The following is a 25,809-nucleotide window of genomic DNA, read 5'->3' as shown; positions in this document are numbered from 1 at the left end:
CTCTTTCTGATGATGTAACCAAGTCGGGTAATGAAACATCTGCGAACAAATAACCAAGTTCAGAGAGCACCAAGGACGCCATACTTTTTAGATTAGAAAGAACATCTGTGAGGTTCCGAAGGGTTAATGAAAACGGCCAAACACGACGGCTTGAAAATGCAGTTTATCTTCTTCCCTCCGGCACGAACTGACCAACAAAGCATTAAGGCAATGAATAAATTGTCAGAGCTGACATTCGGTTCCCCACCACCTTTTATAGCTACTTGGTAATTAGGCTAAACCCCATCCCCTTCCCCGGCGCACACACCTGTCACCTCGTGACCCAGAGTGACAACCACACGGCAATCAATCAATCATGGAGTCAGTTATCAGTTCTGGAATGTGCTCAGTGGAAACCTCCCTTCTCAGTTGGACTTCTTGTGGAGGGAAATCTCCATCTGGTAAGCAGGAGTCTTGGCTGCTGGCCCAATTGTCCCCCGTCCCCCTCGAATGGCAGCCGGAGTTGACCACATTAAAATCACCGAGCAAAAGAACATTTCTTAAATGATAAGGATGATAAGGAAAACATAATGGGTGCCTTGAAATCCCAAATGGCATCCAATCACAAAGAGGAGGCTTAAATAAACAGCACAGTTGAAAGTTCACGAATAACTTCCAAACTCGGACTTGGAAGTTCAGGGTTCTTGCAATTTCATGAGAATCGGACACTTCTGAATGCGGGAGCCAAAATCTTGTCAGGGTTGTGAGCTGCCCCAACCATGGTTGTTAAACTCTGGCTTTTTTTAAAGGAGCACAACACTCCCTCTTGGATAGTTTTACCTGCAAGTCAATAAGAATTGAACAATCATAGAATCCTAGGGCTGGGAGGGAATTTAAGTAATAGCCAAAAGTCAACATGGATTTGTCAAAAACAGATCATGCCAGACTAATCTTATTGCATTCTTTGATAAAATGAAAAAATTAGTGGACCAGAGGAATGCCGTTGATATAGTTTACTTGGACTTCAGTAAGGCTTTTGATAAGGTAGACCATAACCTACTACTAAATAAAGTAGAAGAATGTGGGGTAGACAGCATCACCACCAGATGGATTGGTAACTGGCTGACCAACCGCACTCAACGTGTAGTTCTCAATGGAACTGCATCTACATGGAGGGAAGTATGCAGTGGAGTACCCCAAGGCTCTGTTTTAGGCCCAGTACTCTTCAACATCTTCATCAATGATTTGGATGAGGGAATAAATGGGGAACTCATCAAATTTGCAGATGACACCAAGCTGGCAGGAATAGCCAACGCTCCAGAAGATAGGCTTAAGATACAGAAGAATCTTGACAAACTTGAACATTGGGCACTATCTAATAAAATGAAATTCAATGGTGAAAAGAGTAAGGTTCTACATTTAGGCAACAAAAACGGAATGCACAGGTACAGTTTAGGTGGTACCTTGCTCAACAGTAGTAACTGTGAGAGGGATCTTGGAGTTCTAGTAGACAACCATTTAAATATGAGCCAGCAGTGTGCAGCAGCTGCCAAAAAAGCCAACACAGTTCTAGGCTGCATCAACAGAGGGATAGAATCAAGATCACGTGAAGTGTTAATACCACTTTATAATGCCTTGGTAAGGCCACACTTGGAATACTGCATTCAGTTTTGGTCGCCACGATGTAAAAAAGATGTAGAGACTCTAGAAAGAGTGCAGAGAAGAGCAACAAAGATGATTAGGGGACTGGAGACTAAAACATATGAAGAACGGTTGCAGGAACTAGGTATGTCTAGCTTAAGAGAAAGAAGGACTAGGGGAGACATGATAGCAGTGTTCCAATATCTCAGGGGTTGCCACAAAGAAGAGGGAGTCAAACTATTCTCCAAGGCACCTGAGGACAGAACAAGAAGCAATGGGTGGAAACTAACCAAGGAGAGAAGCAACTTAGAACTGAGGAGAAACTTCCTGACAGTTAGAACAATTAATCTGTGGAACAGAAGTTGCCTCCAGAAGTTGTGAATGCCCAACACTGGAAGTCTTTAAGAAGATGTTGGATAGCCATTTGTCTGAAGTGGTGTAGGGTTTCCTGCCTAGGCAGGGGGTTGGACTAGAAGACCTCCAAGGTCCCTTCCAACTCTACTATTGCATTGTATTGTATTATTGTATTGTAAGAGGTCATCTAGTCCAACCCCCCTGCCCGGGGCAGGATTCCTCTGACCATTGTTGCCATTGTTAAGTAGTTCTGTTCTTAACAGCACTCACAATCACATATCTATCTCTTTCTTTTAAACTTTGGGGGGGGGGGAATCCTAACCCACGGATTATTTGGCAAAGTGGAAATCATTTGGGGCTGCCTACTTTATGTTAAACGAGTTAACTTAGTTAAATTAATTAACACCAACGTTAAGTGAATCTGGCTTCCCCATTGACTTGGCTTGTTGGGAGAGTCACAAAAGGGGACACTGCCGCCGTCCAACTTCGGACGGTCATTAAATGAACGGTTGTAAATCGAAGATTACCTGTCCACACCCCGCTCCTTCCCATCCCACTACCACCCACGCGGGAAGGGACGGTGCTTTGAAGGCGCAGGACGGGGTGGATCGCAGTGATCTCCTTCCTCCTCCGCGCCCAGAAGCCTCGCTGGCACACTTAGAATCCAGCCTGCAACGTTGGCTGGAAGTGGAGGTTCGAACCCCTAGTACAGGTCTCCTGTGTGAGCAGGGGGTTGGACTAGATGGCCTCCAAGGTCCCTTCCGACTCTGTTACTCTTTACTGCTATGCTATGCCATGCCATTCATTGCCATGCCACGCACGCATGCTAGATTAGAGCAGGAGGAAGGAGCGCGGGCACCCGGGGCGAAGGCCAGAGGATGCGACCTTCCTTTGCAACAAGCCACCGCCTTCTCCGAGCCGGATTGCAAGCCAGAGGCCGCCCTGCTCCAACCGCCCCAGCCCCGGGGTTAGCTCGCAAGGAGAGCATCGGATCGGCTCCCGCCCACCCCCTCCCCTTACCTGGACCCGGGAGGTGCTGAGCTGCGCCCGACTCGCGATCCCTTTTCCTGCCTTCCAACTGCAGCAGCAGAAGCCGGCCTCAAAGATCGCCCCCTCCCGGGCGGCGCCAACATTGCAACATTTGCTCGGCCGCGGCGGTGCCGAATAAAAGGCGGGGTGGATCGCGGAATCCAGCATCAGAATCGAACGGGAAGGGACCTTAGAGGTCTTCTACAGGAGTCCGCGTTCAGGATCCTTCCTCAAGCGCGAGGGGGGAAAGCGCCAGGGAGGGGAGGCCTTCTCCTGAGTTTTCTCCTGCCTTGCATGGTTAAGAATATGGCACTATGGGAAAAAGAGATTAAAAAAACACCCCCCCCCCAACCCCACATGAATCCAGGGCTACAAAACTCTGGGCGACCACTAGACGGCACCAGAGGGTGGGTCTTATTGTAATGCTGTGTTTCTCGACTCTTTTTAGCGGGGGGGGGGGCAGCCAGGAACCTCACTTTTAAATAAAAGGCTGTGATGTAATCACCCATTTTGGATTTGCAAAAAAATGCTACTGAAGGCCATGTAAATAAAGGCCCCAGAGGCTGAGACTCTGCAGCTCACAAAGTTTCTATTAAAGCTTTGCTTTCATTATTTTGAAGGAGTACATGAATCAATATAGGCTGTTTGCTTTTATTACGAATTGCCTGTTGCTCTATAATTGTTACTGATTAAATCAATATTTGCTGTTTGCTTCCGATACAATGCTAGAAATCATTTATTAAGAATTGAGCTTTGTTAGTGGCTTCTGCTTATGTTATTGTACACTGTCAAGAAATTAGTTGTTTTCTAGCCTAGCAAATTGTAACCTTAATACTGGATGGCATTACTGCAAATGCTATCTCAATGCTGCGTCTCGCTTCTATTCTTGGCTTCAAAGCTAGGCACATTCTTGAAAACATAGAAGGAATTGTTACATGGGAATATCAGACCCCATAGATAACCGAACTAGGGAGTTTTCCTGGCTCATAAATCCTTAAAGCATTCTGCCGAAAAACAGCTTGGCAAAGAGGGGCAGCCACCCACTACACAAGGCTATAGGAATACTCCAGATAAGGTAAGACAGAGACAGGAGCTTGAACAAAAGAATGCTTTAAAGATCACACATTGGTAACAAATTTTTGTCTCTGATTGGGTAAACTTTGTTTCTATCTGCCTAAAATGTATATAGTCCTCTGAGCCACTCTTGCAGGGTGTGGCTATTCCTTACATGCATTTTTTAAATGTTTTGGATATAGTTTTGCCACCCAGCTTTTGCTATGGCCATAAATAAAAGCTGTATTTTTTGCAAGGCTCATTTCGAGTCTCACTCTCTTTGGCATTTCAGTGGCTCCGGGAAACAGCTGGAACCTTACAATTTATTTGTTAACATTCAAATCAGGGATGGCGTACTCTTTGGTGGGTGTCTATAACACTCTGGTTGCCAATCTTAGCCTGAAAGGCAGATAAAATCTATGGTAGGATGAAATGTTAACAAGAGATCTACTATTTATTGTGCGTTTTTTTAAAAAAGTTGAGCTTGTATTTTCAATGAAGCCTCTTATGGTAATTACAAATTTTATTTATACAATTGTGACCTCTTATGACCTCATAGACAAAGCTCGCATAAACCCCTAAAGAAAAGCAATTCTAGAAAATGTTTTGAATTGGTTTGGGTCTGTTGTGGTATGGATGATAACCTTTAGATAGGAAGGGAGGGAGGAATTAGTTTCAGCAATGAGTTTTAGGAAGGAAGGAAGGAAGGAAGGAAGGAAGGAAGGAAGGAAGAAGGGAGAGGGATTCAAAACAGAATCAAAGAAAAGTCAAACAACAAACATGATTTATATGTCAAGTATGAAGAGCCAAAAGGTTAGGTAAGTTCAAGATTGGACATGTCACATGTGTTATGAGTGAGAAATAAATCAGCTGTAACAGAGCACAATTCGTAAGGAAGAGGTAGTGGTGAGAACTGGTTGACTGAGTACAGGAAGAATTAGCCTATCAAGTAATCCAAAATCAAGTGAGCTTTTGGCAGCAAGGATTTAGCTTAGTTTAGAAATCAGAATAGTAAACACTGACAAAATTAGCTTTTTCGATGCACATCTATACGTCTTGTCAAACGGAAATGTTTTTTCATAAAGCATACCAATGAGACACAGTTCAGTGTGAATTGCTTCTTTGGGGCAGCCCATCAAATACTGGAATAATGTTATGCTATCATGTTCACCCCAATTCTTCTTTTCTACAGATTAGCCCAGGGGTGTCCAAACTTGGGAACTTTAAGACTTGTGGACTTCAACTCCCAGAATTCTGGGAGTTGAAGTCCACAAGTCTTAAAAGTTCCCAAGTTTGGACACCCTTGGATTAGCCAAACCCAAATCCTGCAGCCGTTCTTCATGTGTTTTAGTCCCCAGGCCTTTGACCATCTTTAGTTGCTCTTTTCTGAACTTTTTCCAAAGTCTCAACGTCTTTTCTGTAGTATGGTGACCCAAATTGGTTGCAGTATTCCAGGTGTGGCCTTACTAGGGTTTTATAAAGCGGTACTAATACTTCATGTGATCTTGATTCCAAGGCACCTGAGGGTAGAACAAGAAGCAATGGGTGGAAACTAATCAAGGAGAGAAGCAACTTAGAACTGAGGGGAAACTTCCTGACAGTTAGAACAATTAATCAGTGGAACAGAAATTGCCTCCAGAAGTTGTGAATGCCCCAACACTGGAAGTCTTTAAGAGGATGTTGGATAGCCATCTGTCTGAAACGGTATAGGGTTTCCTGCCTAGGCAGGGGGGTGGACTAGAAGACCTCCAAGGTCCCTTCCAACTCTACTATTGTATTGTATTGTATTGATTCTGTGCCTCTGTTTCTACAGCCCAGGATTGTATTATTAATTTAGATAAGGCAATTCTACCATTTTTTTAGTTTATTTATTTAAGAAATTTAAGAAATTTTTATACTGCCAATCTCATCTGCATACTATTGTGGGGTTTACAAAAAAAACATAATACAGTATCTGGAAACATAAAAGAGACATTTGTTCCAACACGCGTAATGCAGCTCTGTGCCATAAGAGGCACGCTTTCTCGGTGCCACTCTAAAACTAGAAATAAAGCCCTGCCTAAACGAACAAGATATCTCTGGTTTTGTTTTTCAAAATACTTTTCTTTCAACACTGGTGTGCTTTTGCAATTTGGGATAACGATCCTGGATAAGAAAGGGAAAATAATAATACAGGTAGTCCTCGAGTTATACTACAATGCTGCTAAGTAAAATATTTGTGAAATGAGTTTGCCCCAATTTTACGACTTTTCTTGCCGTAGCCGTTAAGTGAATCATTGCGTTTGTAAAGTTAGCAACCCGGTTGTTAAGTGAATCTGGATTTCCCGTGGATTTGGCTTGTCGGAAGGTCACAAAGGTGGATCACAGGACCCTGCAGCCGTCATAAATATGAACCAGTGGCCGAGCATCTGAATTTTGATCAGGTGACCTTGGGGAGGCTACAATGGTCGTAAGTCATTTATTTCACTGCCATTGTAACTTTTGAACTTTTAGTACTCAAGTTATGACTGTAATTGAAGCTAGCAAGTGTGGTCATACGTTATAAGGGTCGTATAGCAGATCACATTACCCGGATCCATTTTTACCACCTTTTTCGTGGTGTTCCTTATGCTATATCTCTCCAACCGCAACAACTTTAAGCCTGGTGGACTTCAACTCCCAGAATCCCCCAGCCAGCAAAGTTGAATTCTGGGAGTTGAAGTCCACCAGGCTTAAAGTTGGCAAGATTGGAGGCCCCTGCCTTATGCAATCCTTTGCTCCCTATGAGGCCTTTTTCTCCTGGAAAAAAAGGAAGTGAACGCCATCTTGGTTGTTTAATTTTCTTGGGTTGGCTTTGCCTCCTAACGCCTGACACAAACAAAAGACAGATAGTCCTCAATTTGCATCCGTTTGTTTACTAACCGTTCAAAGTTACTACAGCACTGAAAAAAGGGACTTATGATCGGTTTTCATACCTATGACCAGAGTCCTCGACTTATGACCACAACTGAATCCAAAAGTTCTGTTGCCGAGTGAGAGATTTGTTAAGTGAAGGTTGCCCCATTTAACGAATATTCCTGCCATGGTTAGGGTTAGTGACCATTCGAAGCGATAACGGCACCGGAAAAAGTAACTTACGACCGCTTTTTCATACTTATGACTGTTACAGCATCCCTATGGTCACATGATCAATATTCATGGGCTTGACAACTGACTCGTGTTTATGACCATTGCAGTATCCTGGGATCATTTGATCATCTTTTGTGATCTTCCAACAAGGGGGGGAACAAGATTTGCTTAAGAACCCTGTGACCAATTTAGTAACTTCAGTGGCAAGTGGCACAGAAAAGTCACTAAACCAATGTCTCACTCAGCAACAGACATTTTGGACTAGATTGTGGTCGTTATGTCGAGGACTACCTTTATAGCTGAGGTTGAGCACTACTCAAAATTCTGGCTTGCTGGGCGTCTTCCCCAAACTGCGGGCATTCGTGTGGTCCTTCACCAAAGTGACATCTTGCCCCATATTAAGGTTGTCTCTAGCATGAATTCTCTGATGGGTTTTCAAATTTCCCATCTGACTGAAGCTTCTTCCGCACTGGGTGCATTTATAGGGCGTCTCCCCAGTGTGGATCCTCTGATGTATCTTCAACACATTGGTATGAGTGAAGCATTTCCCGCACTGAGAGCATTTGTAAGGTCTCTCTCCGGTATGAGTCCGTTGATGTCTCTTCAGAATCCCCGTTTCCCGGAAGCATTTGTCACAATGGGAACATTTGTAAGGTTTCTCTCCGGTATGAATGCGCTGGTGTTTCCTCAAAGTTCCCATCAGGTTGAAGCCTTTCCCGCACTGAGAACACTTGTACGGGGTCTCTCCCGTATGGATTCGGAGATGCCTCTTCAGGATTCCCGTCTCTCTGAAGCATTTCCCACACTGAGTGCATTTGTAGGTCTCCCCGGTGTGAATCCTCTCGTGTATCTTCAAACAGTTGGTGTGGCTGAAGCATTTCCCACACTGGGAACATTTGTAGGGCCTCTCGCCGGTGTGAATCCTTTGGTGGGTCTTCAGATTTCCCGACTGGTTGAAGCACTTCCCGCAGTGGGAACATTTGTACGGCTTCTCCCCGGTGTGAATTTTCTGGTGCTGCTTCCAATATTTGGCTTTATTGAAGCATTTCCCGCACTGGGAACATTCGTACCATCCTTCTTCGGTTTTGCCCGCGGGAATTTTGCCGAGCAAGTTTACGCCGCTGTTGGTTTGGGCACGTTCGGGAGAGTTACGTCTTTCTCCAAGATGGCTGCTTGGATTTGCATTCACCTTATGAACTTCTGTGCTCCCAGAGATTTCAAACCTTTTCTCAATTATTATGTTTTCCTCTTTTTGATTTGTGCTTGAAGTGCGCTGGTAGCTGTCCTCAAACCTCTCACAACGTTGCTCCAATTTCTCGGTAGAAGGCGCCTCATTCAGTTCCACACGGTGGAGGTATTTTGTATCATACTGGGGCAATAAAGAGATTTTATTTTCCTTGGAAATAGCGGCCTTTTCAGCAGTAACAGCAGTAGTAGATTCCTGTTGTAGTGAAATATCTTGGTTCTCACACCCCAGGGAGGGCTTCTGCTGCTGCTTTCTTGACTTGTAACCTTCTCCCTCCGTTTCTAATTTTATTGGCAGATTCCCAGAACTAAACTGTTGATCTCTCCTGCATGTTGGTTCCTGTCCCTCGTCTCGGTTCTCATAATTCTTCATTTTGAACTCTGTCCCCAAACTGGTCTCTGGAGGAAGAGAAGAAGAAAAATGTTAACCACAGTCATTTTCGTTCCAGTGAACAACGAACACACAGGTAGTCCGCAACTTACAACAGTGTGTTTAGTGACTGTTGGAAGTTACAACAGCACTGAAAAAAGGGAATTAGGAGCATTTTTCACGCTTATGACTGTTGCAGCATCCCCATGGTTCACGCGATCAAAATTCAGACGCTTGGCCACTGACTCACATTAATGACCGTTGCAGGGTCCCGGGGTCGCACAATTCCCTTTTGCGATTTTCTGACTAGCAAAGTGAATGGTGAACGTCAGACTCACTTGGCGACCGTGTTATCACTTAAACAACTGCAGTGATTCACTAAACAAACGTGGCAAGTACAGTTGTAAAATGGGGCAAGGCTCACTTAACCAATTCCTCACTTCGCAACATAAATTCTGGGCTCAGTTGTGTTGTAAGCCGAGGACTATCTTGTCACTGCATTAATTGGTTTGCCAACTTGTGCCTATATTCTGAGTTATACAGTAGACTGAACTGTTTCTTATCTGACAATTAGTGCGCATGTCAGACAATACGTCACACATTCTTTCCTTTCCTTCTGATCTTCTGTTCGCCTACCAAGAAGGACGCAGGCACATAACTCTTGCCAAAATGTAGTTAATTGAGTTAGCAAGATTTGTATTTTATTTTATTTTTATAGTAAAAGTGTTTTTATTAGAATATGCTATAAGGAATGCCAAGATCTTCGCCTCCTTAATTCAGGGTGGAAACCCCCCCTTGACATATCTGTATTGCTGTCTCTTTTAAAACTACATGTTTTGTTGATCATAATGAGTTCTCCACCACAAATGTGGATATTTACATTACAGAAGGCCTTCGACTTATTAACTATAACTGAGCCTGGATTTATAGTTGTTAAAGTTTGCTGGTTGTTAAGCAAGCCTGTGCATGATTTTATGATATGTTTTTTTTCCCGGCAGTGGTTAAATAACTTCATACATCACCTAATAAACACATTACGTGCTAAGAAGTTTAGAAACTTTGGGGATGTCTTCTCAGGGCACAATAAGCCCTTCTCATAAACATGTGTATTCTGGATTTTCCTTCACTATACGGCAGGGGTGTCCAAACTTGGGAACTTTAAGACTTGTGGACTTCAACTCCCAAAACTCAGAAGTCCACAAGTCTTAAAGTTCCCAAGTTTGGACACCCCTGCTATACGGTCTCTGTCAAGGATGAAACTTTGGCAGCTACGTGCCTCTTTGTTTCAACTTGCCATTAGAGTGGAGGACGCTGGTGTTGCTTCAGAATGGGTTAGATGGAGAAACAAAACCTCTATGATTCCGCTGAAGACTTGAGAGCCTGAAACCTTGTCAAGGGCATCCTAACAGGTGTTGAGTTGAAGCAGACGGTTCCCATAACAAAGTGAAGATGGACTATGTGAGAGATTGGGGGGTTTGGCTGGGAAAATTATTGTTTCATTCTATGAACTGGTACTTGGGAAGCTCAGAGTTAGTTTTACTTCGACATTACCACGCAGCGTATTTCAATAAATAGCAAGATTTTTGGAAATGGAATGACCCTGGAGTTTTATTTGGCTTCTCGAGCCAGCTCTTGACAGTGTCCTTCTCTCTCCTACAGGATCACACCAACACCTGCTTTCATCTAGAGCAGGGATTCCCAACCTGTGGGCCATGAGGGGTTTGCAACTGGGACATGGAAATGGCCAGCAAGCACTTGCACATGCAGTGGGAGAGCATGTACATGCTCCATTTGTGTTAGTGGCAGACATGTGTCCGTTTGCTGGCCACTTGGACAAACCGTCCCCTCCCCCCACTGGTCCGCAAAGTTAGAAACGCAAAGCGGAACTCTGATCTAGAGCAGGGAGTCTCCTAAATTGGCAACTTTTAAGAACTTGTGGACTTCAACTCCCAGAATCCCCCAACTTCAGCCAACTTCCCTAGACCCCCTGATCTGGAGATATGCAGTATGAGGCTGTAGAGCACCAACCATTACCATTACCCGCGTGGTAGATTTGCTTTTTTTTTTTTTCATAGCCGCGTTAAATTGCTATGTTCAAAAAATATCTTACGGAAATTCTTTGCCCGGTTACTTTTCCAGCTACCTTCCTAGCACATACAGGGGCGGGCTGCTAGGGGTTCGCAGGGGTTCAGGAGAACCTCTAGATTCTGTTCAGTTTGGAGAACCCCCAAATCCCACTCCTGGCTGGCCCTGCCCCGCCTACCCTGCCCGTCCCAGGAGTCCCCACTTGTCCCGTTTTGGATGCAGGTAAGTGCAGGGCGTGTGCGGAGGCACGGGGAGGGCAAAAAATGGGCCTACCGGAAGTTTGGGAAGGCCAGAAATGGGCCCCAGAGCATGGGGAGACCGTTTTCGCCCTCCCAGAGGCTCAAGGAAGGCTCCAGGGGAGGCACCCTCCCCTCCCCGGCCAGTGCATGGTAAAGTCGCCATGCCACAGCCACCATGTCACGCCCACCCAGCAACCGGGCTGTCAGGCCTGCAGTTATATTCCTTTTTAAGATCTTTGGCCTGCCACACACTCTATTATTTCGTTATGCTGTTTCATTAGTGTAGTAATTGGGAGGGGGGATAGAAAGGAGTAGAATTGTGGAATGTGTTGTTGTCATTCCTTTCTAAGAGCCCAAGGTCATCTTTTGTCTCCGCACCTCTGCATCTGACCGGAACCAGATGGGTGGAAATGCCAGCGTGGGCGAAGAAGACTGGACCATGTGATGGATTTATGGGTGTGGGGATAAGATCATGAACTTTCAACTGGGTGGAAACCCAGGAAGCTTTTAGATTTGGGATTCCACAGTTTGTTGCCAACATGCCTGTCTTATTAAATTGGAACTTTAAGGATAGCTCTGCCTTGGATTCTGATTTAATTCTGCATGATATTTGGAATGCTGACACGGGCAGAGAACCCCTGAGCACATCCATTCAAAATTACTCAGAATACATTATAACCTATTTATTCCTGGCTTCTTTTGAAAGAAGCTTATGGAACATCTGAATACGTTCTCGTGGTGCCATTCACCTCCTGAAAAGGAAAACTGGATCCTTTGCTATGATGGCTGGATTAATGCATTGTTTCTCCTTTACCTAAACTACTTATGTTCTCACGTTCCTCCTGCAGGACCTGCCAGGCGACAGGTTGTTGAACTGGCTGGGTCGGCTTCCACGGGGTTGCCTGCAAACACGCCTCTGTCTCCTTGAGGCCCATGAATTCCTATAAAGAATAAGAGGCAGCCAAGACCTTCCCATCAGAGATTCTGCTGCAGAAAAACAGGATTACGGTAAAGCTTCACATTCACGGCAAAACAATGCACATTACAGAAAATCAGACCACTGACCCAGATTTATAGTCACCAGACCAACAGAGATCTTCTATCCCCATGATGGCGAACCTAAGGAAGGCGTGGCACAGGAGGCACACAAAACTATTTCTGAGGGCATGAGAGGCATTGCCCTGTCAGCTCCAGCTGATTTTCAGGCGATTTTCACCTTCCGGAGACTTCCCTGAAGCCTCCAGAGGGCAAAAAGCCGCCCAACGCGCAAACCAGAAATTTGGGAACTGACTTCCGGTTTGCGCGTTGGGCTGTTTTTCACCCTCCCCTGAAGCCCCCTGAGGGACGTCCATTCCCGAACTTCCGGTTTGGGTGTTGGGCCGTTTTTCGCCCTCCCCAGGCTCCTAGAAAGCCTCTGGGGCCCGGGGAGGCGAAAAACAGACCTACCAGGCCCACTGGAAGTCCGGAGGGCCTCGAGGGAGGAGCAAGGGAGGGGAGGCCGTTTTCGTCCTCCCCAGGCTCCAAGAAAGCCGTGCACGCATGCGCGGGGCAGGTCACACATGCATTCGCAGGAGACACAGCGCTGGGGGGGGGAGGGGGGAAGAGGCATTAAATTATGGGAGTGGGCATTCAAGCACACGCGCCTGCTTTTGGCACCCGAGGCAAAAAAAGTTTCCCATCACTGTTCTATCCTCTTCCTATTTGGGTGGGGGTAAACAACGCCCCATGTTTTAGCACCTGACGCAAATTTATTCTTGCAAAGCTAAGTTGGCGGCATTTCTGTAGTATAGCTCAGTGGCCCACAATTGTTTGGCCATACCGGGGACGGGTTCCATGCAGAAAGGTTTTTCTGCAGACCGGAAGGGGTGTGGTTTTGCATGCTGCTTGCACCCCGTGGATGGGGCTTTGCTTGTTTGCGTGGCCCATTTGCTGATACGCCACGAACCAGCACCAGTTCATGGACGGGGGTTTGGGGACCCCTGGTATAGGTAGTCCTTGGCTTAAACCCGTTTAGTGCAGGGGTGTCCAAACATGGGAACTTTAAGACTTGTGGACTTCAGCTCCCAGAATTCCTCATCGAGCATTCCAGGGAACTCTGGGAGTTGAAGTCCACAAGTCTTAAAGTTCCCATGTTTGGACACTCCTGGTTTAGTGACTGTTTGAACACACAATGGCACTGGAAAAAGTTACTTATGATCATTTCCCCTAGTTGTGACCGTTGCAGCATCTCTGGTCACGTTATTAAAATTTGGACACTTAGAAACCGGCATGTATATATATGATGGTTGAACTGTCCTGGAGGTCAACTTTTGTGACCGGATAAGCAAAGTCAATGAGGAAGCCAGATTCACTTAACAACCATGTGACAAGAAAAGCAAGAACGATAGAAAAATGGGGAAAAACCCACTTAACCACTTAGCCACAGAAAGTTTGGTCTCAATTGTGGCTGTTAAGTCGAGGACGACCTGTATTCCCGGGCCTGCTTCTTGTCTGGACTGTTATGTTCCTCGACCTACGACTGGGGATTACCCTGCCTGACAGCCAGCAACAGCCAAGCTGTCATCAATCTTACAAATCTGAAAATACATCTCTTCTCAACTAACAAGTCAATAAGATGAAATTCTAGTTAAAAATAAAACAAACCCATTATTGTTTAATCTAAAGCAATGTTTTTCAACCCTGGCGACTTTACCTTGTGTGGACTTCAACTCCCAGAATTCCTCATCGAGCATCCTGGGAATTCTGGGAGTTGAAGTCCACACATCTTAAAGTTGCCGAGGTTGAAAAACCCGGATCCAGGACTGCGCAGAGATGGACAAATTAACTCTAAAATTAAAAGATAAAGAGGAATCGGAATATCATGAAATCTGGAATAATTGGTATGAATGGTTAGAAAACAAGAAAAATAATTAAGCCAAAAATAACATATATAAATACGTATAAAACTGTGTATAAAAGTATGCAAATATAGAAGCAGAATATTATAAACATGTATAGATAAGATGATATAACAAGGTACAAATGTTAACATAATGACTGTAATATATGGTGAAAAGAGAAAAGCATGTATAGATAAGACGATATGACAATGTACAAAATGTTGACATAACAATTGTAACATATGCTGAAAAGAGAGAAACAATAAAAATTACTAGGCAAAAAAAAAAATGGATCTAAAAGGAACAGGAGAAGCAGCCAAGAATACGTCTTTATCTTACCCCCTAATCTGGTACCAAGGAACCTGTTTCACAAGGTTGACATACACACCTCTCTCATCGCCGTTTGGACCATTCCAAATCTTTCGGAAGGAAATAATTGGCTGGAGTGGCTCGAGGATTTGATTTCATGTCCTGAAGGTGAGAATCAAAGCATTATAATAAGAACTAATGTTTACCCCCTTCCCTCCTTGGTGGTTAGAAACAGCATAAAAGATTGGTCATTTTTAAAGTACTGAGTAAGACAGAATCTTTGCAGAATAATCTTTATAGCGGTGGGAAAACCCTTAATCTTGAAACCTGGGTGTATCAAACTTTTACATTTTTTGGTGCCAAATTGCTTTTAGATCAAGGTTTCTACACCAGGCAACTTCCAGATGTGTGACTCCTGGGCTTCAAATCCCAGAATTCCCAGCTTTCTATATAAAATTTTGAGAGTTGGAAGTCCACATAACTAAGATCTGTCAAAGGTAGGAAAAAACTGTTTTAGATTCTGTCCATCACAAAGAGTTTTTCCCCCCGTTTTCTGCTTATTCACATTCACCAATGTGAACTACCATATTTTTCAGAGTGTAAGACGCTCTGATGTATAAGACGTACCTAGCTTTTGGGGAGGAAAACAAGGGCAAAAAATCTGCCTCCCAGCAATTTGCCTCCCTGCAACAAACAGCAAACAGTACAGACAATACACTGTGGTGTTACATTTCAGACTATACTTGTACTGATGCTGTTAAAACTGATGAGCTTTCTGGAAGTATAGTTATTTTCTGCTATTTAAAAGAAGATACAATAGCACTGGGCCTCTTCGGATCAAGCATTTATTTTAAAAGCTTCTTCATTTTGTTAAGCTGTCTAGAACAACAATAAAGCAGGTTTTTTTAAAAAAAAAAGCCTAATAATTTGAACATTCTATAGGCACTTATAGTTATTGACTTACCTCCTTACAGCAAACAGTCTTATTAGCACAAGAAAAAAAATCTGCCTCCCAGCAATTTTCCTCCTGGAGCAAACAGCAAGTTTCATTTCAGTTTAAGCACCCTCCTGATCAACTGCTGTTTCAGGCTGCAGGGATTGCTATAGCCTATTGCAGCCTCCGCAAGCCCCCTTTTCCCCGTTTGCTACAAGGAGGTAAATTGCTGGAAGGCAGCGCCCAAAGGGTTGGGGACAATGGGTGGGTAGGGGCTACGTTCAGTGTACAAGCCGCACCCAAATTTTCACCCTCTTTTAGGAGGGGGAAAGGTGCGTCTTATACTTGGAAAAATACGGTAGTTGCATGTTAATACAATGTTAATACTATAAGACTCTTTGTTAAACATTTAGTGTATTTTCATTGCTATCGTTTATAAATTTTGACTGCATTGCCAATGCCTTTCTTTAGACAGGTGTTCTTACCCAGCAGGCTGATTTCCACTTCTTCGTTTTCTCTCTTCACAGCCTCCAAGGTCTCTTTCTCTGAATATAAGAAATCGACATGTTCTTCATTCATTGAGCCCTGAAAGAGTAACACACTCCTTCTCACAACAACGGGACTCCTTTGCTCACCATCACACAAAAGTCTCTCAGGGGGTCCCCCAAGGATTGTTGAAGGTCAACCAAGCTACAGAATTAACCCAGTCCTCAGAGTTTTGGATTAGTAGGGGTGGCCCCCAAGTTATAGCAATAACCCTTATTGCTTATATATTGACTTATATACCACTTCATAGGGCTTTACAGCCCTGTGTAAGTGGTTTACAGAGTCAGCCTATTGCCCCCTGGGTCATTATTTTACCGCCCTCGGAAGGATGGAAGCCCGAGTCAATCTTCGGCCTTATGAAAATCGAATTGCCAGATTGCTGGCAGCCGGCAGTCAGCAAAAGTAGCCTGCAGTACCACATTCTAATCACCATGGCTCTTATAGCAATAGTACTTAGACTTATATACCACTTCATAGTGCTTTTACAGCTCTAAGCGGTTTACAGAATCATCCTATTGCCCCCCAACAATCTGGGTCCTCATTTTACCCACCTCGGAAGGATGGAAGGCTGAGTCAACCTTGAGCCCGGTGAGATTCGAACTGCTTAACTGCAGCTAGCAGTCAGCTGAAATAGCCTGCAATACTGCACTCTAACCACTGCGCCACCTCGGCTCCTATGACCACAAATGAGTTCCAAATTTCTGTCGCTAATCAAGACAGCTAAGTGACTTTTGCTCCTTTTTACGATCTTTCTTGCCGCAGGGGTTAAGTGACTCACTGTAATTGTTAAGCGAAACATTTGGTCATTAAGCGAGTCAGGCTTCCTCCATCGACTTGGCTTCTTGGAAGCCAGTTGGGAAAGTTTATAGACGGTGATCCCATGACCCCAGGATACCGCAACTGTCATAAATACATGCCAGTTGCCAGGCATCCGAATTTTGATGGTGCAGATATGGGGATTCTGCAATGTTGTAACTGAAATAATGGTCCTAAGTCACTTTTTTCAGTGCCGTTGTAACTTTGAACTGTGACTAAATGAATGGTTGTAAGTCAAGGACTTGACTCATGTCCCTCTGTTCCGGTGGTTTGTAAAATGTTTGACCCAATTATTCCATTTTATGGACTTGAATATTTACTCCATTAAAAAAATAAAGACCAAGAACTACAACTTGTTCCTCTACCAAGATGATGATATGATATACTGTAGGTCAGCGATGGTGAACCTTTTTTGGCTCGCGTGCCATAAGGGGGAGAGCGCAGGGGGGTCATGCACGGGCGTGCCGCACCCATAATGCAACGTGCGACACCCCCCCAGTGCGCAGGCACGCATGTGAGGCGCTCCCCCCCCCATTTTTCGCATGCTTTTTTCGCCCTCCCCAGGCTGCAGAGTTAAAACCGGCCCTACGAGCAAACCGGAAGTGACTGGATGGGCCATTTTTTTGTACTCCGGAGGCTTCAGGGAAGCTCCTGAAGCCTCTGGAGGGCCTCGGGGGGTGGGGGTGGCTCCTTTCGCCCTCCCCAGGCTCCTAGGTGAAAAATGGCTTTAAAAAAGGCTGAACGCAGCTGACAGGGCAACGCCTTGCATGCCCTGACAAATGGCTCCCCGTGCCACAGGTTCGCCATCCCAGCTGTAGGTAGCCCTTAAACTTCATTTAGTCAACATCCAAAGTTAAGATACTGAAAAAAAGTGACATGATCATTTTTCACGACTCTTACAGCATCCCCATGCTCGCATGATCAAGATTTGGATGCTTGGCAACTGATTCATATTTATGACGGATGCTGTGTCCTTGGGTCATGTTAGATACTTGTTCTAACTACAGTGGTTTCCACCAAGGTCCTCTGTTCCGGCGGGAACAGAGGTTTAATCCTATTGGTCGAAGGGTCTGACAGCTCCCTATAAAAGGGCTGCTGTCAGATTCAACCTTTGCTGGATTGTTCTCACTTGTTGTACTTTAATAAAGAGCTGTTTTAGCCTTTTAGCCTTGGGGGCCTTTCCATTCCCCCATCTAATAGGTCATGTGATCACTTTTGCCACCTTGTGACAAGCAAAGTCCATGCACTTAAAACCCTGTTATGAACTGAACAACTGAAGTGTTTCACTTAACAATTAGAATAGAATAGAATAGAATAGTAGAGTTGGAAGGGACCTTGGAGGCCTTCTAGTCCAACCCCCTGCCTAGTCAGGAAACCCTACACCACTTCAGACAAATGGCTATTCAACATCTTCTTAAAGACTTCCAGTGTTGGGGCATTCACAACTTCTGGAGGCAACTTCTGTTCCACTGATTAATTGTTCTAACTGTCAGGAAATTTCTCCTCAGTTCTAAGTTGCTTCTCTCCTTGATTAGTTTCCACCCATTGCTTCTTGTTCTACCCTCAGGTGCCTTGGAGAATAGTTTGACTCCCTCTTCTTTATGGCAACCCCTGAGATATTGGAACACTGCTATCATGTCTCCCCTAGTCCTTCTTTCTCTTAAGCTAGACATACCCACTTCCTGCAACCGTTCTTCATATGTTTTAGCCTCCAGTCCCCTAATCATCTTTGTTGCTCTTCTCTGCACTCTTTCTAGAGTCTGCAGATCTTTTTAAGGTTATGGCAACAAAGGTTGCAAAATGGGGCAAAACTCACTCAACAACCACCTCACTTAAGGACAGAAATTTGGGGCTCTACTAGGGTAGAGAACTGCCTGCATATTGTCAAACATACCTGATACGGCTCTGATTTGGCGTCTTGCTGGTTCCTCAGGAAGTCCTCCACCAGGGCCACCGCCTGGGAACACGTCTCGGGCCTCCTCACTTGAACCCATCTCTGGAGCTTCGGAGGCAGGCTGGCCAGAAATTGCTCCAGGATGAGCAGCTCCAGGATCTGCTCTTTGCTGCGTCTCTGCGGCTTCAGCCATTGGCAGCAAAGCTCCTGAAGCTGGCTTTGAACCCGTCGCGGGTCTTCCACCCCCTGGCAGCAGAACCGCCTGAAGCGTTGACGCCGGGCCTCCGTTTTCGTGGCTTCCCCTTTCAAGATGGCGGCCTTCACCTTCCCATAGTTGTCCCGTTCTCCGATTTCCAGCTTCTGAAAAGCCTCTTCGGCTTCTCCGCTCAAGGCTGGCAGGAGACAGGACACCCATTCTTCTCTGGGCCACTGGCAGGCTTGGGCCACCTGCTCGAAAGAGGCCAGGAAGACCTTGGGGTCTTCCCAGGGAGAAGCATCCGACATCTTGGACTTGCCCTCTCCGGGATGAACCGGTTGCAGGGTCTGGAGGAACTGCTGCCACTGGGATTCCCAGCGTTCCTCCATCCCAACGAATGGGGCCCTCTCGTTCCTCTCAAATGCGCCCCATCCTGCTTGTTCTGACATAAACTGAGGCTGGATTGCAGAAGGGAGTTTTCCGGCTGCTTCCGGTCCTTCTTCTGGGTTTAAGACTTGTTTCTCCATTGCCAAGTTATCTGCTGCCAGCCGCCTTAAATCTAAAGGCAGAGCATATTGGAAGCAGATTATTTGGTTGTCAGTTTTGACACTATGCCACATTTTAGAGGTCCCACTAATCTTTAGGGGAAAAAAATATTTTTTAAAAGAACAGGTTGTATTTCCTGTACAGGTAGATCTTAACTTATGGCCACTCACTCAGTGACTGTTCAAAGTTACTTACTGTCAGGGGAAATTTCACCCTGAGCTAACGAGGTCTAGAATTGACGGCTTTCCAAACAGCATATCTTCAGAAAAAAAGCGAAAATAAAAACCCTAGAATATGTTCTAATGAAAACAAAACTTTTAATATGAAAATAAGAAAATAAACAAATCTATCTAATTGTTGCATTTTGGCAAGAGCAATTATCGTCCACCTTCTTGGCAGACGAACAGAAGATCAAAAGTAAAGAAGTCTCTGGAATGTGTGATATATTATGAAACGTGTTAAGAAGCATGCGCAGTAAGTCATTGCTGATAAGGGCCTATGACCTGCGCAGTAACTCTTCAGCTCGGCTAGCAAACAATTAATGCAGTGACTCTTACAACTGAGATTCAAAATTCTGACAATCACCCCCACCCCTCCCCAGCATTCACACGAACCAACTTAGCAACTTGGCTCCACTTATCGATATTCACAGTGTCTTGTAGTCCCGTGACTATGTTTTAAGACAGTTTTGCTCAAAACGGCACCTATATTGAACCACTGAGTCACTTAATGACCGTGGTGTTTGCTTAATGACTACAGCGCTCACAGCTGCCAGGATCGCTTAATAACCACTGCACAAAAGAGCATAAACTGACGTTGGTTATGTGACTGGCCCATTTTACGACTGCCACAATTTAGTTCTGTGATGAGCAGGTTCCATTACGGTAGTACGTTGAAAACTATCTTTACAAAAAACCCTTTCCTTGGTTAAAAAACATCAAACCAGATTTCACCAAGAAGCTGGGATCACACCTGTAAATCAGCTAGAATATCCACTGAAATCATCTAAAGAATTCTTGGAACCGAAAAGTGATAAAAAAAAACACTGCAACATATACATTCAATCAGAAATGATTTTCTGGCTTCTGTTTAACCTGTTTTATTCGTCTCTGGATATTCAGTCTCTCTAACAGCGTCATTTATCCTGGGACTCTTAGAAAGGTTTAAAAAACCAGTGTATCGTCTTCAGTCTGGATAGTTTACTGCAGTTAGTTTACTGCAGGATCCAATCTGGGTTGCGGGACCAGAAGTTACCATAGGACCGGGATGGCAAACCTATGGCACGCAGGCCACAGGTGGCATGCAGAGCCATTTCTGAGGGCACGCAAGGCGTTGCCCTCTCAGCTCCAGGGAAGCCTCCTGGAGGAGAAAAATGGCCCAATGGGGAACCCAGAAGTCCTTTCCTAAACTTCCAGTTTGCGTGTTGGGCCGTTTTTCGCCCTCCCCAGGCGCCTAGAAAGCCTCTGGAGCCTGGGGAGGGCGAAAAACAGACCTACCGGGGCCACCGGAAGTCGGAAAACAGTCTGTTTTTTGCCTCCGGAGGGCCTCTGGGGGAGGCTGTGTTCGCCCTCCCCAGGCTCCTAGAAAGCCATGCCCGCTGGGATGGGCACGTGAGCGTGATAGCAAACGGGCAGCTCCTTTTGGCATGCGAGGAGAAAAAGGTTCGCCATCACTGCCATAGGAGAACTGCAAAGATTGTTCGGAGGTGGCAGATATTTCTAATGTAATCCCTGCATGAATTGTCCCTGTGACTAAGTAGGACAGATGAGGAGGGAAGTAACCACTACATTGCAAGAACACAAGTGAACGGTCAAGATGAGGAAACCCGAACTCATTGGTAGCCTCATATTGCAATGAACAAGGACATACATTCAATTTAGCACCTATTTAGATTGTTGGCTGAGCAAGTACAAAGATAGCCAGGGAAATCATTGAAGCCTGAGAAACCAGCTCCTTGTCAGTCAGCACAAGGGCTGATTTACCCCCAGCCCAAAGCACACATTCCGTTAGAGAGAAGTTCACCGAGGATAAGCTCCTGCATAAGTCCGGAAGCACTGAGGAGTAAATCTCAGGTACCAATGATAGACCCAGATGGGATTCTGCAACATTCTCTGACACTTATATTTTCCATTATTAACGTTTATCATTTGTTTAATATTATTTAATATTACTCTATTTTATTGGGTTGATTTTGCTGTTAAGGTTATTTTAGCCTGGCCTGGCCTGTTTGGTTGAATCTTTCAGCTGATTTTATGTTTTGTATGCCACAAAAGTCCAGTGGAGCTAGGTGGCTAATAAATTTCAATCAATCAATCAATCAATCAATCAAATCTACTGGATTTGCAGGCTGCAGCAAACAACTGATCTTGAGCAGCATCCAATTCCCCAAATCCATCATTTGGGATTAAAAACACAAAGAATCCCAATGTAAAACCAAAACTATAATAAGGAACTGGGAAAGGGGTGTGCGTGTCCAAATTAAATCAAGTAAATCTTATCCCCCGCCCCCCTCCATAGGAAGAGCTGCAGCATCTCCTCCCATTTCCCATCTGAATAAAAAAAGGATTTTCCTACACCCAGGTAGGACAGACAAAACCCTTCACACTTTTAGAGTTGATCATCGCCCTACTCGGTGATAGGAACCACCGAAATAATTGTTGGTGCGGTTCACGCTTAACATACGCCGCCTTCGGTTTGACCGAAGCGTAATACATGAAATTACCTGCTCTAATGTCCTACCTGACAATGACTACTCCAGCTTCAACCACGACAACAACACACCAGCATACAATAGATAACAAACTCAAGGTAAACCACTCCAAACACGATTGCCGAAAATAGGACTTCAGCAACAGAGTGCCAAACGACCTGGAATGCTCTGCCTGACTCCATTGTTACATCCTCAAAGCCCCAAAACTTTAACCTTAGACTGTCCACTGTTGACCTCACCCCATTGGTCCCTGTCCCAATGTTTCCTTTTACCCATCTCCATTTCATGTACTCAAAATCATGTTTATACTTATCTACACTATATTGGCAAAAGTATTTGCTCTGCTTCTGATTATGTGGATGGGTGGTTGAGCGAACACTTTTTGGCAATATAGTGTATGTTATCTAATACATGCTTGACGAAATAAATAAATCAAATAAAAATAAATAAATAAATAAATAAATAAATAAACAAACAAACAAACAAACTTTTCCCTTTTATGCCCCACTCCAGGAAGAGTACCCCAAAAGCCAATTCGGCTCGCTTCTCTCCCAGAAAAGTCAAGGATTAGAGCGGGGTTTTGCTTCCAGCCGGGGGTCATCACCGGCAAAAGCTCCGCAGCGATGGGACAGCGAGGATGGAGGAGGTCCTCCCATGCTCCCCCGTGCCGAGACCCACCCCCCTACGAGCTGCATGCTCCGTTGAAAATGCAAGGAATGCAATGCAACGCAAGGAATGCAATGCAATGCACGGAATGTAATGCGATGCAATGCAATGCCAGTATGCGATGCAAGTAATCCAGAACCTCCCCCCACTTTGCTTCGAGAGACGGGACGAGGCGCGGCTGGAAGGAGGGCTTCCCAAAACCGGGGTGGGGGGAGAGTGAGGCCTCCCCGCGCAACGCTGCGCCGGCGGCTACTCCCCCCCCCCATGCAGAATCGCAAAAGGGGAGGCGGCCCTGCTGCAGCCGCGGAGGTCGGAGGAGCCCCCTACCGCAAGGAGACGAGCGTCTTCGCCTCGCCCCCGTCGGATGGACGCGCGAGACCCCCGGACGTTTCCCCGAAACCCTCTCCGGGCACCCGCTGCGCTCCCTTTCCCCTTCGCTCCCCCTTCCCTTCCTCTGGGCGCTCCGGCGCTAAACTGGCGGAAGGGCGTCCGCGAGCGCCCCCTCTCGGATCCCGCCTTCCAAACACCCCGTAAGAAACATAAAACCCAGGGACGAAGCGCCGTGCCTAGGTGGGCTTCGCATCGCTTTTCAGTGATGGCGTGGTTGTGCAGCCGGATGCCGCACCGTCCGAGTTGGCTTTTACCTGACGAGAATGAGGGGGGAGGGAGATGAGCTAAAGGGCGTGAAGGTGCATGGCTTCCCCGACGAAAGGTGAACCCCGGGACGCTCAATCAGACTAGAGCTAGAAGGGACCTTGGAGGTCTTCTAGTCCAGCCCCCTGCTCAAGCAGGAGACCCCGCACCATTTCAGACAAGAATAGAATAAAACAACAGAGTTGGAAGGGACCTTGGAGGTCTTCTAGTCCAGCCCCCTCCCCTCCTCAAGCAGGAGACCCTGCACCATTTCAGACAAGAATAGAATAAAATAACAGAGTTGGAAGGGACCTTGGAGGTCTTCTAATCCAGCCCCCTCCCCTGCTCAAGCAGGAGACCCTGCACCATTTCAGACAAGAATAGAATAAAATAACAGAGTTGGAAGGGACCTTGGAGGTCTTCTAGTACAACTCCCCCCCCCCCTGCTTAGGCAGGAGAATCATTTCAATCAAATGGGTATCCAAACTGAGGGGCAAATAACATGGGTTTTGTTATTTGTTAACTAACATAGATTGTATTTTAATCTGATTTATAGTCTTTCTTTTAAAATGATGTTCAATATTTACTATCTAATTTTTAAAATGTTAGTGTTATATTAATTGCATTTGTTTTTTGGATTGTTTCTAATTTCCTTTTAACTTTTGTAATATGTGTTTTTTAATGCTGTACCCCGCCCTGAGTCCTTTGGGAGAAGAGCGGCATATAAATCCAATAAAACAAACAAACAAACTAGCGTTTAATATTCCTCAGCTGATAAACAAGCTGGAGACTAGGTCCAGATAAGAAAAGTTTGTTAGTACAAATTGAGGTCTGGCTTATCTGTTGTGAACCCTAAACCACCTTTCTCCTTACAATTTATTCCCCTTCAGACCTCATTTTAATAAACATGTATGCTATTATCTTGTCCAATCAACTTTCCTCTTTCAGGTTTCTTTGTTATGTTAACTATAAAAGGGGATACAAGCTAAGATCTGGGTTCCCTCTTGGAATGAGGAATCCCTTTTGTCTGAATATTCTAATAAATTCTAATAAAGTGATCCTCCTGTCTCGGTTTGTCTCATTGGAAAATACACACACCGAGGCATGAGCCTGAAAAAGCCATATTTGGCCATCAAATCACTTTTTTAAAACTTCCAATGTTGGAGCATTCACAAGTCCTAGAGACAAGTTCTTCCAATTTTTTGGTCTCTGCAAAGAAATGAAAATGCCCCAAAGGAAAACCCCATTTAGAAGGTTGAAGGAGAGACTCCGCCGGCGGGACCAAAACATTTTGAACCGAAAAAGAAAAATTAAGTTGTCATGATTCATCTTGCAGACATATTAAGTGCTTGCAGGACAAGAAACAATGCATGGAAAGTAATCAAGGAGAAACTTCCTAACAGTGAGGACAATTAACCTGCGGAACAGTTTGCCACCAGAAGTTGTGGATGTTTCATCACTGGAGGTTTTTAAGAAGAGACTGGACAGCCACTTATCTGAAATGGTAGGTTTATTTGCTTGAGCAGGGGGCTGGATTAGAAGTCCTCCACGATTTCCTGGGTTTCACGGCAGGACAATCATAAATTATTAGACAGAGAGACAGATTAACAGAGTTGGAAGGGATCTTGTAGGTCATCTAGTCCAACCCCTGCCCAAGCAGGAGACCTACATCATTTCTGACAGATGGCAGTCCAGTCTCTTCTTGAAAGCCTCCAGTGATGAAGCTGCCACAACTTCCAAAGGCAAAAGCTGTTCCATTGGTTGATTGTTCTCCCTGTCAGAAAATTTCTCCTTATTTCTAGGTTGAATCTCTCCTTGGTCAGTTTCCATCCATTATTCCTTGTCCGGCCTTTGGGTGCCTTGGAAAATAGCTTGACCCCTTCCTCTTTGTGGCAGCCCTTCAAGTATTGGAAGGCTGCTATTATGTCTCCCCTAAACTATATTAAAAAATCTGATCAACATTTACAGCAATCCATTTTAGAATGCTGTGCAAATAATAATTGGGTGTTTGATATAATACAATACAATACAATAGCAGAGTTGGAAGGGACCTTGGAGGTCTTCTAGTCCAACCCCCTGCCTAGGCAGGAAACCCTATACCGTTTCAGACAAATGGCTATCCAACATCTTCTTAAAGACTTCCAGTGTTGGGGCATTCACAACTTCTGGAGGCAAGCTGTTCCACTGATTAATTGTTCTGTCAGGAAATTTCTCCTCAGTTCTAAGTTGCTTCTCTCCTTGATTAGTTTCCACCCATTGCTTCTTGTTCTACCCTCAGGTGCTTTGGAGAATAGTTTGACTCCCTCTTCTTTGTGGCAGCCCCTGAGATATTGGAACACTGCTATCATGTCTCCCTTAGTCCTTCTTTTCATTAAACTAGACATACCCAGTTCCTGCAACCGTTCTTCACATGTTTTAGTCTCCAGTCCCCTAATCATTTTTGTTGCTCTTCTCTGCACTCTTTCTAGAGTCTCCACATCTTTTCTACATTTACTTGAGGAATGGACAACTATGACAACTTTGTGACCTGTGGACTTCAACTGCCAGAATTCCTAAGCTAGCCATGCTCATCATAAG

At 45.0% G+C, this 25,809-nt stretch overlaps 2 protein-coding genes across 4 annotated transcripts in view; both read right to left on the bottom strand.

Moving 5' to 3' along the window:
• The window catches only part of LOC309397742 (uncharacterized protein), a 295,216-nt gene that overhangs the window by 135,655 nt on the left and 133,752 nt on the right, over positions 1–25,809 (bottom strand). Inside the window, exon 1 of one of the 2 annotated variants that reach the window (XM_081964035.1) lies at positions 85–387. The exons of the other annotated variant lie outside the window; for it this stretch is intronic. The gene's annotated coding sequence lies outside the window, so the exon portion shown is untranslated. Of the gene's footprint in view, positions 1–84; positions 388–25,809 lie in introns of those variants that run through there. 2 annotated transcript variants of the gene reach the window in all.
• On the bottom strand, positions 6,753–23,053 carry LOC309397516 (uncharacterized protein). 2 transcript variants are annotated; one of them, XM_081963594.1, is made up of 6 exons: positions 22,927–23,053; positions 18,482–19,236; positions 15,711–15,810; positions 14,371–14,453; positions 11,918–12,044; positions 6,753–8,808 (listed from the first exon to the last, which is right to left on the bottom strand). In XM_081963594.1, the coding sequence occupies exons 2-6, from the start codon at positions 19,202–19,204 to the stop codon at positions 7,481–7,483; spliced, it is 2,361 nt and encodes a 786-aa protein (XP_081819720.1). In that variant the 5' UTR covers positions 19,205–19,236; positions 22,927–23,053; the 3' UTR covers positions 6,753–7,480. The 2 variants fall into 2 exon arrangements, with proteins under 2 accessions (XP_081819720.1, XP_081819721.1); XM_081963595.1 differs by lacking the exon at positions 22,927–23,053 and having other exon boundaries at positions 6,754–8,808; positions 15,711–15,770; positions 18,482–19,034.

Source organism: Natrix helvetica, assembly GCF_964273705.1.
Source record: "Natrix helvetica genome assembly, chromosome: 1".
Taxonomy (NCBI): domain Eukaryota; kingdom Metazoa; phylum Chordata; class Lepidosauria; order Squamata; family Natricidae; genus Natrix; species Natrix helvetica.
Note: the sequence above shows the minus strand (reverse complement) of the source record. Positions and strands in the feature narration are given on the sequence as shown.